This window comes from Dipodomys merriami, unplaced genomic scaffold (assembly GCF_024711535.1).
Source record: "Dipodomys merriami isolate MVZ:Mamm:240054 unplaced genomic scaffold, mDipMer1.0.p SCAF_85, whole genome shotgun sequence".
NCBI lineage: Eukaryota > Metazoa > Chordata > Mammalia > Rodentia > Heteromyidae > Dipodomys > Dipodomys merriami.
This window is the reverse complement of record NW_027206457.1, coordinates 5,069,661-5,082,112: the sequence shown is the minus strand read 5'-3', so window position 1 is coordinate 5,082,112 and position 12,452 is coordinate 5,069,661. Positions and strand designations below refer to the sequence as shown.

Here is a 12,452-nt window from a genome sequence, read left to right as displayed (position 1 = left end):
ATTACATGAAAAAAGCAGAGCACATCTTTTTATTTTTTGTGGGGGGGGGTGGTCGTGGGGCATGAACTCTGGGCCTGGGCGCTGTCCCTCAGCTCTTCAGCTCAAGGCTAGCACTCTACCACTTGAGCCACAGCGCCACTTCCAGCTTTTTTCTTTTTGCTTATGTGGTGCTGAGGAATCGAACCCAGGGCCTCATGCATGCAAGGCAAGCACTCTACCACTGAGCCACCTTCCCAGCCCGCACATCTTATATACTAGGAATTTTCTAAATAAACATTAGGTACTAGGACAATTGATATCTGCAAGCAATCTATTATCAAAGACCACCAACGATACAAGGTGAAAGAGGTTCATCAGGAAGCACAGAGAACATATAATGGATGCACGGGGTATGTGTGGGGGAAACCATTCATTCTGCTGGAGATTGAGGGGGATATTGAGGAAATCCTCACCAAAAAATTATAAGCCCAGGAACAGAAGAAAGAAATAGCTTAAACCTCTAAAAACATGGAGGCACGAAGTTAATTTGTAGCAAGTGTCAGGGAACTCTGAATAATACAGTAGGCTGGATATGTGGAAGGGAATGGTTGTATAGCATGTTGGAGAAACGTAGGTAAGACCTTGTTGTAAAACATCTTACATGTGTGAACTTTTGAATATAAAGGAAAAGAAACCATTATAGGTGTTTTGTTTTTCTGAAACTAGACTGTTGCATTGCTGGATCTAAGTTTCTAATGTTGTGTGAAGGCTAACTTAATGAAGAGAAAAGATAATGTAGGAAGCAAAAATAATGTGCTGAAGCAGAGTTTTGATGGTGGAAATGTAGGGTCAGCTGCAAGCAGTCATTTACAGGAGATTAGGAATGAGGGAAATGGAGGTACAAGTTTGCCAAGTGATGGGAGATAGTCAGTTTGCCAAGTGATGGGAGATAGTCACATTTTTGTTCACTCCAAAGCATGTCTTTGGTATTTCCTAACCAAGGTCATCAATGTACAAAGATATAGTTCTTGACATTCAGTTTACATCATAAAATTTAAGCATTTGTCCTCCATCTTTGGTTTTACATCCTTGTTGACCTTAGTCAACACCAGTTTGTCTAGGGTAGTAACTGATAAGGTTGTATCAACTAGATCAAAATGTGTTCAGTATACTCTACTTTTCAGAATCACTAGTGTAACTTCTGACCAGTTACCTAACACATTTTAAAGCAAGCCACAAAGCCAGCAGACAGGGTAAGAAATGACAAACAGAAACCAGGAAAGCAATACACAACCATGACAAAAAGATGAATCATGCTTTAAAAATTGAATACACAATGATTAACTAAAGTATGTCTTTATAAAATAACTCATGTATGAAATTTATACAAAAGACAGAACAATCATAATGAAAATAAAGTTGCAAAGGAAAACAAACCTATTATGTTATTTTCTTCCTTTGAGGTCCGCTCACAAGTTAGTAGTTTGTTTACAATTATCTTTTTTCTCAAGTAATTACTATTCACAACTCAATCAACCAAATGGGCTGTGTCAGTGAATAGAAAAATGACATATAAAGAATAAAGAAAATCTGCACTGTAATTTAGGATAGAAATATTTACTGATACAATTCTTGGAGCTACAGTAGTGGCATTCAGTCATTCTAAATTCCACATCATAATAAAGCTTCCATACTTGTATAGCAGGATCTTTGTACATCACTGGAGCTATAATCACATTGGTATTAAAACAAATTCCATTAATGCCAACACTAGAATTATTTAGGTCATGAAGTAATGCTTCGTTTTGTCTATAGGCTTGATCTATGTCCCAGCATCCCCTATTCTCTTACCAAAAGGACCAGAATCTCTTACAATATATTCAGAAGTTCATTGATTCTTTGGGGTAGAATTTCACTCCCAAGGAAAATTTATAAAACTTGGTCATGTTATAATTGCTTGTGAGCTGATATTTAAAAAAGTAATACCTTCATTTGTGCCTTTACTGCTGGCTCTAGAGTTTAATTTAGCCCCATAATAACCAGTATACAGGTCTGACTTAAAATGAGTTCAACAAATAGTAAGGATAGGTATCACTCAGGGTGTAAAGCACAAATAATCAAAGCTACTTCCTTTATTCTTCCCTTTTTACTCTGAATGTGTGGCAGAGAGCCTTGTCTCTAAGGCTGCTCAGTTTAAAGATTTGACTTTCCACTGTGGAAAAAAATCAGTCTTTTTTTCTTTTCATTGTTAATCAAGAGACAACTCTGGCCAACTCAATAAGTACTATAAAGATAAAATTACTACTTAGAATGTTATTTGAAACCCAGAAGTCCTGGAGAATTACTTGGACAGTTATTTTACCTATTAAGGAAAGAAAGGAAGATTAAAATAATAAGGGAATTGAGTGAGAAAGTAACATGTTTCTGGGTAGTAACTGAAGTAAAAGCAATACTTATCTAATGAATATCCATTTATTCAGAATTATTATGATTACTTGGATTTTAACTGAGGTATTGAATGGATATGACTAGCTTCAGTGTTGGAATGTACCCAAAGGCTCTTCCTGGAATTCCTAAAATGCAGGATGGGTAGGGCTGATACTGATAGCTAGATGGACACACCTGGTGAGGTACTTACAAGCTCAAGACGTTTTGGTGGAGTTAATTATAGCATCATTTCTCTCTTTTGGATCAAAGAGATGCATGGGCCTAATATACTTGCAAAAAACTTCTCCCTCAGGTATGGGGACTGATGAGATGAATAAACAATGACTTCCTGAGATAGAGCCTAAATGGGAAGAAAATGGTATGGAAAAAATCTGGGAACTATCATAGGTTGGGTAGCATCTCCAATCATCTGGAGAAACTCAGGATTTGGGGAGGGCAAATAAAAGTGTTTACGTTAGTGATAGACAATACCCTAGATATCAGCCAGAAATAGAACCACTTTTGCTAGTTATAGTTAGTTGTCCACTGACAAATACCTGAGAAAAACACTTTAAGGGAAGATTTATTTTGCCTCATAGCTACAGAGGTTTGTTTATGATCTGTGGCTCCACTGTGTTTGGTTTAAGGCAAGGCAGAACATTATGGTTGAGAGTGGAGTCAAGCAGAGTTGTTCACTTCACGGCAACCAGAGACGGGCCAGGGCAAGGTGTACCTTTCAAATACCCCTTCAAATACACTTCCTTCAACCTGGTCCTACCACTTAACAACTCGAGCAGCCATGAATTCAACAACCAATTAGCTGATTAGGTTAGCGTCCTTATGATCCAGCCACTTCTTCATAGTGCCACCAACTGGGACCAAGTCTTTAAGACATGCCTCATGGGAGAAACTTCATTCCAGTTTTAAAATTTAATTCCTCAAATTGGTTGGTTTAAGTGTCCTGAAATACCCATAGTTTGAAGGGAGGAGTGAAGTAGCTTTATAAGGGTCTAACTATCTCTATTTGAGGCAATTCAATTGTCATTGTATTTACAGAGAGCAAACATTGACAAAGTAACTAGGCCTTCTGACTGAGATGTAGAAGCAGGGGGAGTGTCGTCCTTTAATTGTTCTAATTGGAGGGTCACCGATTTAGGGTTCTCTCCTAATAATCTAAGGTGTGACTGACTCCAGTCTTTATTCTTTTCTTTTCTTTTTTTTTTTGCTAACTAAAGCCTATTTCATGGGAATATTGTTGTGAACAACTGATATCTCCTTGTTTGATTAGGGGCTAGGGGCCTCAGAGTCCAGCCAAAGACCAAGGTAAACAAGCTCAGAGTCTCACTGCAATTCCTTTAATTTCTCAGTTCTGCAAAAAAAGATTGTTCAAATCTCTAAGAGCCTGTTCACCTTTCTGAGGCTTCAGTACTGTATGGCTGTAGTCCAGAGACAGTCAAATTAAGAATGGCTTTTAGCTGATATTTCTTGGTACTTCAACAAATCTTAGGCTTCTGGGTCAGATCCATTCCTAGATAAGGACATTTCCTACAAACATGTAAGCTGGTGAAAATGTGAAAGACCTGTTTCTAGGTTAATGATGAGGCTAAGATGTTTGAGTTCTATGACAATGACTAAACATTCCAATTTACTGCAAAGGGTATAGACAACTTGTCCATTTCCAGTCAATAAGTCTTACAGGGCACTATTAGGGAAGAGTACAGTGCTGGGAGAAAGGAAGCAGGGGTGCGGAAAGGAAAAGAGGGAAGCTTAGAGAATATGAAGAAGGGCAGAGGGGAGTAGAGGGGAGGTAGGAGGTAGGCAGAAAGGAGCTGATGGTCTGCAAGGGGATAGGGGTGGCAGCACTGTTGCAGAACTGGTGCATTCAGCTTTTTATTGTTACACGTACCTTTTTATAACTATTTTTCTAATTTTTTTTGAGAGAAGTAACATTTGATTCTTGGGCCTACTTAGAAGCTTTCAAATATAATTAAAGAATCTCCTCATACTATTATTGTATACTAATAAAAAGTTTTTTTTTGGGGGGGGGTCCGGTTGTGGGGCCTGAACTCTGGGCCTGGGCGCTGTCCCTCAGCTCTTCAGCTCAAGGTTAGCGCTCTACCATTTGAGCCACAGCGCCACTTCCAGCTTTTTTCTTTTTGCTTATGTGGTGCTGAGGAATCGAACCCAGGGCCTCAGGCATGCAAGGCAAGCGCTCTACCACTGAGCCACCTCACAGCCCCTAATAAAAAGTTTTTTTTTTTAATTAAAAAAGAGAATTTCTTAATGGCTTTTAGAGGGCTGCTGTATTAGCTGTCCTAATTGTACAAGTTTTAGAATCCATTTTGGCCAGAAAAGTTTTAAATCACCCTGGATTGACTTAGGTCTGAGACCTAAACCATTCGTTTTTGGAACCAGAGTTTTTAGTCAAGAAAGAAGCTGGAGTGTTGGGAAGTGACTACCCAGAAGAGGGTCTGGAAACTGTTTTACTCATTTTGTTTTTGTCTCATGAAAAAGTCCCTTCCTGTGCAATTTAGAACAACCTTAACCTTTATGGACTGAGGCCCAATAATATGAATGAAAAAGTACACTCTTAAATTGAAATAGAGTGTCCAAGACAACTTGGAGCACAGGAGTCTTTATCTAAGAGGAACAGCCCAACATGCCTGGTAACACCAGGGAGACAACTGAGTTCAAGGGGCCTCTGGAGAGGTCCAAGTGTTGTTCCAGGTTCAAGATGTGTTGGGAAGGATAGGAAGGGCCTTTGGATTCTACTTCAGACACTAAGGAATAATAACAATAAAAGTTACTAGGGAAGGTGTGTGTGTGTGTGTGTGTGTGTGTGTGTGTGTGTGTGTGTGTGTGTGTGTGTGTGTGTGTGTGTGTGTGTGTGTTGGTTCTGGGGTTTGATCTCAGGACCTGGAAGGTGTGTGTGTGTGTGTGTGTGTGTGTGTGTGTGTGTGTGTGTGTGTGTGTGTGTGTGTGTGTGTGTGTGTGTGTGTGTGTGTGTGTGTGTGTGTGTGTGTGTTGGTTCTGGGGTTTGATCTCAGGACCTGGACATTGTCCTTAAGCTTCCTGCTCAAGGATAGTGCTCTACCACTTGAGCCAGGTATACTTTTTTTGGAAGTTAAGAGTTTCACAGGCTTTCCTGTCCAGGTTGGCTTTGGATTGTGATCCTCAGATCTCAGCTTCCTGAGTTGCTAGGATTACTGGTTGTGAGCCACTGGCACCCGGCTTCCCTAGGGAAGATTTTAAGACTAAAAAGGTTTTATTTCAGCAAGCAATTTCTACAAAAGTGTGATTGGAAAGAACAAGGAGGAAGCAGCTTTATTTAGACAAAATCCCTTAAATAAATGCAGTAAGAGGATACAAGAAGTACTCAGACCTAACTGATTGGTATCTAAATTTGATGACAGACCAGTGCTCATGTGTCCAGTCTGGGTGGCAAAATGGGACTTCTCAGGGGATGTTCTTCTTGGGAATTGGAAAAACCACACATACCCAGGCCAGACAGTAAATTCATTTGAAACATACCCCCATCCTCCTCAGCAGCAGTTACCAGACTCCATTTTGAATTTAGTGTCTCGGGACTCTTCTTGAGATTCAGCTTTTTTTTTTTTTTCAAGTTCACACTAGTTGCTCTTAATATATGAATGTGTGTGACTTTCATTTTCTAGTTCATTTTATGATTCAATAGATGCTAGAGTTCCAACTCATAACTTTGTTTACAGTAAGTTACCATGTTTGCATCCCAATTAACAAGTATGAAAATATGGCATAATACATTCCTGTAAAAACACTTGCCTAGGATTGGGGGCATGTTTCAAATGATATGGCATTTGGCCCTGAGTTCAATCCCCCATACCACCAAAATAAAACAAACCCCCAACACTTGTACTTTGAGATCTAAAAGCAAAAAATTTAATTTTCCCCAAAGTACCCACAGCCTAAGTCAGTCATCCTAAGTCTGGGAACAATCTTTATTTTGGACAATCATGTACTTAAACCCACAGAACTACTGAAAAAGGGTAAAACAGTATTTGGTGACTAGCAGTTCCTGCTATAGTCCGCTCTGGCTGTGTACAGAACAGCTAGTGATCTTTTCAAAATATAAACAAATTACATCACAGCCTTTCATAAAATCTTCCAATTGTTCCATTACATTTAGTATAAAACCATCCTTACTCTGGCTTCAGAAGTGCTGTGTGATCTGGCACCTGATTACCCCTCTGACCTCCAGATTGTTAATGATAGCTACACAGGTCTTCTTTTCATCACTTCAACATCTCAAGCTAGTTCTTGCCTTAGAGACAAAACTTAATCTCCAAATGGCTGATTCTCTTTCTAGTCTTATCGAGGCTTTCCCAATTTCAAATACACTTGCAGTTTCACCTTCACGCTTTATTTTCATTAACATACATTATCTGATGAGAAGGATGCTTATTGTCTATTTCTTCTTACTAGAAAGAGGTCTTGTCTTCTTTCCTAATATATTTCCATTGCCTGGCCCATAATAACATTCTGTGCAAATTAGATGATTACATAAAGTGACCAAGCATGATCCTGATTATATACTATACTGACAGCCCTGCACTAATAAGTACACACCTCTAGCTAAGTAGTCACATATAAACTGTTTTTTTTTAAGATACTGAGAATGAATCTCATGACCACCTGAGCTATAATCCTAGTCCTTTCATTTATAACTTGTTTTTTGTTTTTGCTTTTTGTCAGTTGTGAGGCATGAGTACAGGCCTGGGCTCTGTCCCTGAGCTCTTTTGCTCAAGGCCAGCACTCTACCACTTTGAGCCACAGCTCCACTTCTTGCTTTTTGGTGGCTAACTGAAGATAAGAGTCTTATAGATTTTCCTGCCCAGGTTGGCTTTGAACATTGATCCTCAGATCTCAGCCTCCTGAGTGGCTAAGATTACAGATGTGAGCCACCAGTGCCTCAGTACTTGTTTTTGAGTTGAGCTTTCACTAACTTTGTCTCTTGATCTTCCTCTCAGGTAGCTGGAATTTTTATAGGCATGAGTAACCGCCTCTACCTACAACCCCGCTTTTCATTTGAACATAAATCAGAGGATGAGAACAGACTGAGGTATTTCTTTCCTTTCTTCACATATCCAGTCCATAAATTTTTCCTCAAGCTCTTCAATTTACCTTTGGTGGTAACAAAATATGGCTCTTTCTAATCCTTACAGTTTTAAGCATCTAAGCAGGAAATAGGGTGGTTATATCTAACACAACATGCTAGAATGTAACCACCACCTCACTGGTCCTTCTTTTTTTACCCCTCCCCCTCAAGCATTCTACCAGTTCAGCCATAGATCAACTTCTGGCTTTTTTGGTAGTAAATTGTAGATAAGAGTCTCACAGACTTTCTTTCCTGCCCTGGCTGGCTTCAAACCACCCTCCTCAGATCTCAACCTTTTGAGCAGCTAGGATTACAGGCATGAGCCACCAGTGCCTGCTATGCTACTATTTTCTATAATGAAAGCAAAATGGTGTCTAATCACTTGACACAGTAGTAACTTATTCTGATAAACTGTTCTAACAAATAGAAAAGTATCCCGATTACTCAAACTCAATCTTACTGTATTAGGATGGATGGTAAACCTTAGGATCTCTCCAGCCTGTTCATGCACAGCACACTGTCAGTCTCTAAGAGTAACTCACTAGCAGAATGTTTTCTCCTTCTTCCACACTGTAACAACTATTAGTCAAATCACTCTGACATGGCAGTTTCATATTCTCTATTTTGATTAAAGGAGTCCTCTCTGATACCCACAGCAAGTCATCAAATTTTAACGTGATTAGGTCACAGCTGAAAAGACTCTGCCATCTACTAGTGCTGTAATTTCTAATATATTGCCCTAGGCATATTGAAACCAACTCATTTTAATGTCATTTTGATCAGCAAAAAATTTTGAACTTTCACATTAGTAAACCGTCTTCACTCTATAATTTTGTAAACAATATACCAAATATGTTGAAAGTGTCAATTCTCTGGTGAGTTACCCAGATGTTCAAGGTAATAGAGAGAGCAAAACCTCCCATCAGCCATAGCAACCTTGCGCATATCTATTGCTCATTTTGTTAGAAGTATTTTCTCAGTCCACCACGTGGACTTGATAATATCTTAGGATCTTTTTTCCTATTTCAAAGTTCATACTAACAAAGATCTCAAAGTACCTCAGAAACAGGTTTTTAACATCAGTAATAATTCTGTAGGAGCCTAAACAGAAAATAGGATACTGTGCTGAATGTGTAGGATCCTCCTGCCCCCTTTCCCCAACAGAGGATGAGGATCAGGTAGGTGGCTCCAGTGGAAGAGCACTTGCCCAGAAATCCTGAGGCTCTGATTTCAAACCCTAATATGGATTAAATAAATAAACATTCTTGATATGAGCTTTATTTATAATCCACCACTTCCTTATCTTATTGAAAAAAGGGCTGAAAAGGTAGATTTGATCTAAACTTCATTTACTTGTAATACACACTTTTCTTTCCCCAAGAGGAAAGTTTGGATTCCAAATCAAAACTGGCTTCTCCTTGAGGATATACTATAATGAAAACATTATTTAAGGAGGCTTTCTAGTTACAGTGTCAAAACATTTTCCAGTTGTAGAGAGAAAGAAAAAATTTTAAAAAAATTGTCTTGCAGTATTGCCAGTTAAACTCATGGCCCTAAGCTTGTTAGGGAAGATATGTAGTACATATGCCATGCTCTAGTTCTTTTTGTTTTGTTTTTCAAGTAAGGCCTTTCATTTTTACCTTCGCTGGCCTTGGACAAGGGTCCTATCTCCACCTCTGGAGTAGATGAGATTCAGGCATGCAGATCAGGCCAAGTTCATTTTTATTTCTCTGAAGTTAGTGCATGTTCTTAAGATGAAAGAAGAACAGAAACTAATACTAAAATTTAGACAACCTTTAAAAACATATAGGACCAAGGATATTTTTGCTGTTACCTCTTTATAGTTTGTATGGCTTTAAATCTTACTGAGTCTAAAGGATCTCCTGAAGAAAGTGTGCAGTTGAAGAGCAAACACCTGGTTTATAATCCCAATGTATTTTCATGGAACTATATTACTTAGCTAACTTGACAGAAGGTTAGCTCAAATTTTGTAAGACCTGGAGTGGTCATAAATCACTGCAAGTACCTTAGTGAAAGATTTCAACCACAGAGGTTATGCTTTTGTCCTCACTGCTCAAAGTAAAACAAATAGAAGCAGTGACAGCCTAAAAACTAAAACTTACTTTCTACTGAAATCTCATGCAAATTTGACTGTTTTAACAGAAACGGATTATGGTTTTCCAAATAAGACTTCCACAGATATATCCATAATTGTGCAGATGCTCAATAATTGTGTCAGATGACCTGTTGATACGGAAATAGTTCATCCTGTAAAATACTCCAGGAGTATTTTTTTCATGACTTGGGACACATAATGAATAGTAGCATTTGGAAAGGCTGACTTCTTAAAAGTTAATTTTAAAAACTGAAAATATTAACGTTTATAAGGCTATAAACATAGTCTTTGGTTAAAAATTAAATGACACAAATGGGTGTGTGGTAAGTCAAATTTCCCTTTGCTTCTGTCAGTCTGTCCTTCCTAGATTGATTTTTGGGGGAGGGGGGATATAATTCCAGACCCATTTCTGGCTTTTCCACATAAATACCACAAAGAGACTTAAAGTAGTGTGCTCTAAGTAAGATTTACCACAAGAGTATACAATTCTGCTTGAGCTGTAAAAATACTCCACCATGTAAAAATAGTTTTAAGTTGAGTGACATTAAAAAAAAAAAAAAGCCAGATACTATATTGTTTTCACGGTGGCTATGCTACCATCGCAGAATTCTTCTTGCAACAAGAACATGCTTCGTTTTGGCCAGAGAGGGCAGTGCATACCAACTGCAAAGGCACCAGCAAAGAGCTGTGATTGACTCCTGTCACTGCTGGAGAAGTAGCCTCTGCCACTGCCTAGGCCAGCTGTTTTGCCAAGTTCTGCGGTTAAAACAGTGTAACAGAACCAAGTGATTTCTTCCTAGGCTGCTCTGACATGGGTAGTGGAGAGGTCGATACCTACATGAGTGCACAGTCAGGACATAGGAAGAAATCTTGCTAAGCAGCATTATCAGAAATGCTACGGTGCATGTGGAGTTACAGATAACTCAGAATTTTAGAGATATTCATTTTCATTATTTTATTTTACAGTGGGGTTCATTCAGAAACAGGATTTTGTGGGTTAACTGAAATATTCACCAGCTGGAAAGTTCCAGGTTACTTTAAGCTGAATATATGGGTATATACATAGTTAGGTAGTTAAACTTGTAAATAGCTGGAATCTCAAATTTAGGAATAAACATTAGAACACGTTTGTACATGTAATTTGTTCAATTACAAGTAAAATTACACACAGGAGTTTCTAATAAAACAGGTTAGAAAGAGGTGTTAACATAGAGGGAATACACTAGAATTTGTTTTTGGACAAATATTAAGCATAATGAATAGTTAAGCATGATGCTAACAGCATATTTTTCCTCATTAACATAAAAAGATTATTTTCCAATACAAGTATTCAGATATTCAATTTCCAATTAAATCACGAGAGAAAAAAGGGGAGTCTTTTACTGGATCGGGGATGTGGTTTTCCCCGAGAACTGAAGCAACTTTTCATCGCAACCTAAATTATCTATACTAGTTTATCTAAAATAATACCTACCGGGACGTGCAAACCGGTTAGTGTGTACCAGCCCTTTGCGTACTGGGCAAAATCTCGGCACAAATAAGTATCAACTACCAGCGTGAGGGTGTTCGGGATCTCGGGGAGGCAGCTCGCGGAATGCCGGTCGGGGTAGCCACGCGTCTCGGGAAGCGGCTGGGGCGCCGGAGCAGCCGCGCTCCTCCGGGCCGACTGAGCCGGGTCCGCGGCATGCACGCGCCGCCCCCGGAGCCCGCAGTGGTGCCGCAGCCTCCACGGCCGCAGCAGGTGGGAGCCCGGCGGCCGGGAAGGCCTCGAGGTACGGGGCCGCGGGGCTTTTCGAAAACCGCTCCACGACGTCTCGGCGGGGGCTAGGTTTGCAGGGAATTACTTTTCGCTATCGCATTTGCAGGACAGGCCTTCGCCTCAACGCCGCGAATCCCGCAACTTAGCAAAGCGACGTGCAGACAGCTCCGGAAGGCGCGAGCGCACTGGATCGGGGCCCCCTCTGGGTCGCCGAGGGGCCTCCAGCGCCGCCGCTGCCCGAGGGTATGCCACCTCCCGCCAGGTCCCCGCACGACCTAGCCAGACCCGAAGGGCTGGAGGGGGAGCGCTCGGAAAGCAGGAGGATCCCGGGCCCGGCGCAAGGGCTCCGCCAGACAAAGGGGCGCGTCGGATGCCCGGCGCGGAGAAGGGGCGCGGAAGCTCGGGCAGATCCCGCGCCGGCCTCGGCCCGCAGGGGGCGCCGTCCGCCGCCAGGGCCGCTTACCTTTGAGGACCGAGCAGAGCTGCTCCAGGGCCATGTTCCCCAGCGGCCCGCGCTTCGTGAGGGGCCGCGGCGGCAGCGGGGCGGCGCGGCGCTCACGGCCCAGCGCGGCAGCAGCCCCGCTCTGTCCCCATCGCCGGCCACGGGCTGCCTCCTCGCGGAGTAGGGCTCGGTCTCTCAGCCCGCCAAACTCGATCCCCGTGGCGGGTCCCCACGTTGCCTGACTCTCTTCCCTCGACGGGCACCGCCTCGATCGCCCGGGAGGCGAGCAGGGCTGACGCGAAGCGCGGGACTCCCCGGCCGCTCGGCCCGCCTCCAGCCACCGCGGGGCTCCACTGAAGTGGCGAACGTGGGGAGCCCAGGCTCATTTAAGCAGGGAGCGCGAGCGCCGCGTGCCGGCTGCGCCTCGTGCGCATGTGTCACCGCTGCCCGGCTACCCCCCCCCCCCCCCCGCCCCGCCCGGCTCCCCGCCCCCCCATCCCCCGCCTCGCCCTGCCCGCGCGCTCCGCCCCCGCCCCCTCTGCCCGCGCGCTCCGCCCCCGCCCCCTCCGCCCGCGCGCTCTGCTCCCCCGCCCCC

At 42.2% G+C, this 12,452-nt stretch overlaps 1 protein-coding gene across 4 annotated transcripts in view; it reads right to left on the bottom strand.

Moving 5' to 3' along the window:
* The window catches only part of Neto2 (neuropilin and tolloid like 2), a 58,334-nt gene extending 46,119 nt beyond the window's left edge, over positions 1-12,215 (bottom strand). For all 4 annotated transcript variants that reach the window (XM_070011879.1, XM_070011880.1, XM_070011883.1 and 1 more), the window contains exon 1: positions 11,879-12,215. In XM_070011879.1, the coding sequence (XP_069867980.1) occupies positions 11,879-11,912 (34 nt within the window). In that variant the 5' untranslated portion in view covers positions 11,913-12,215. The remainder of the gene's footprint in view (positions 1-11,878) is intronic.
* Between the last annotated feature and the right edge of the window lie 237 nt (positions 12,216-12,452).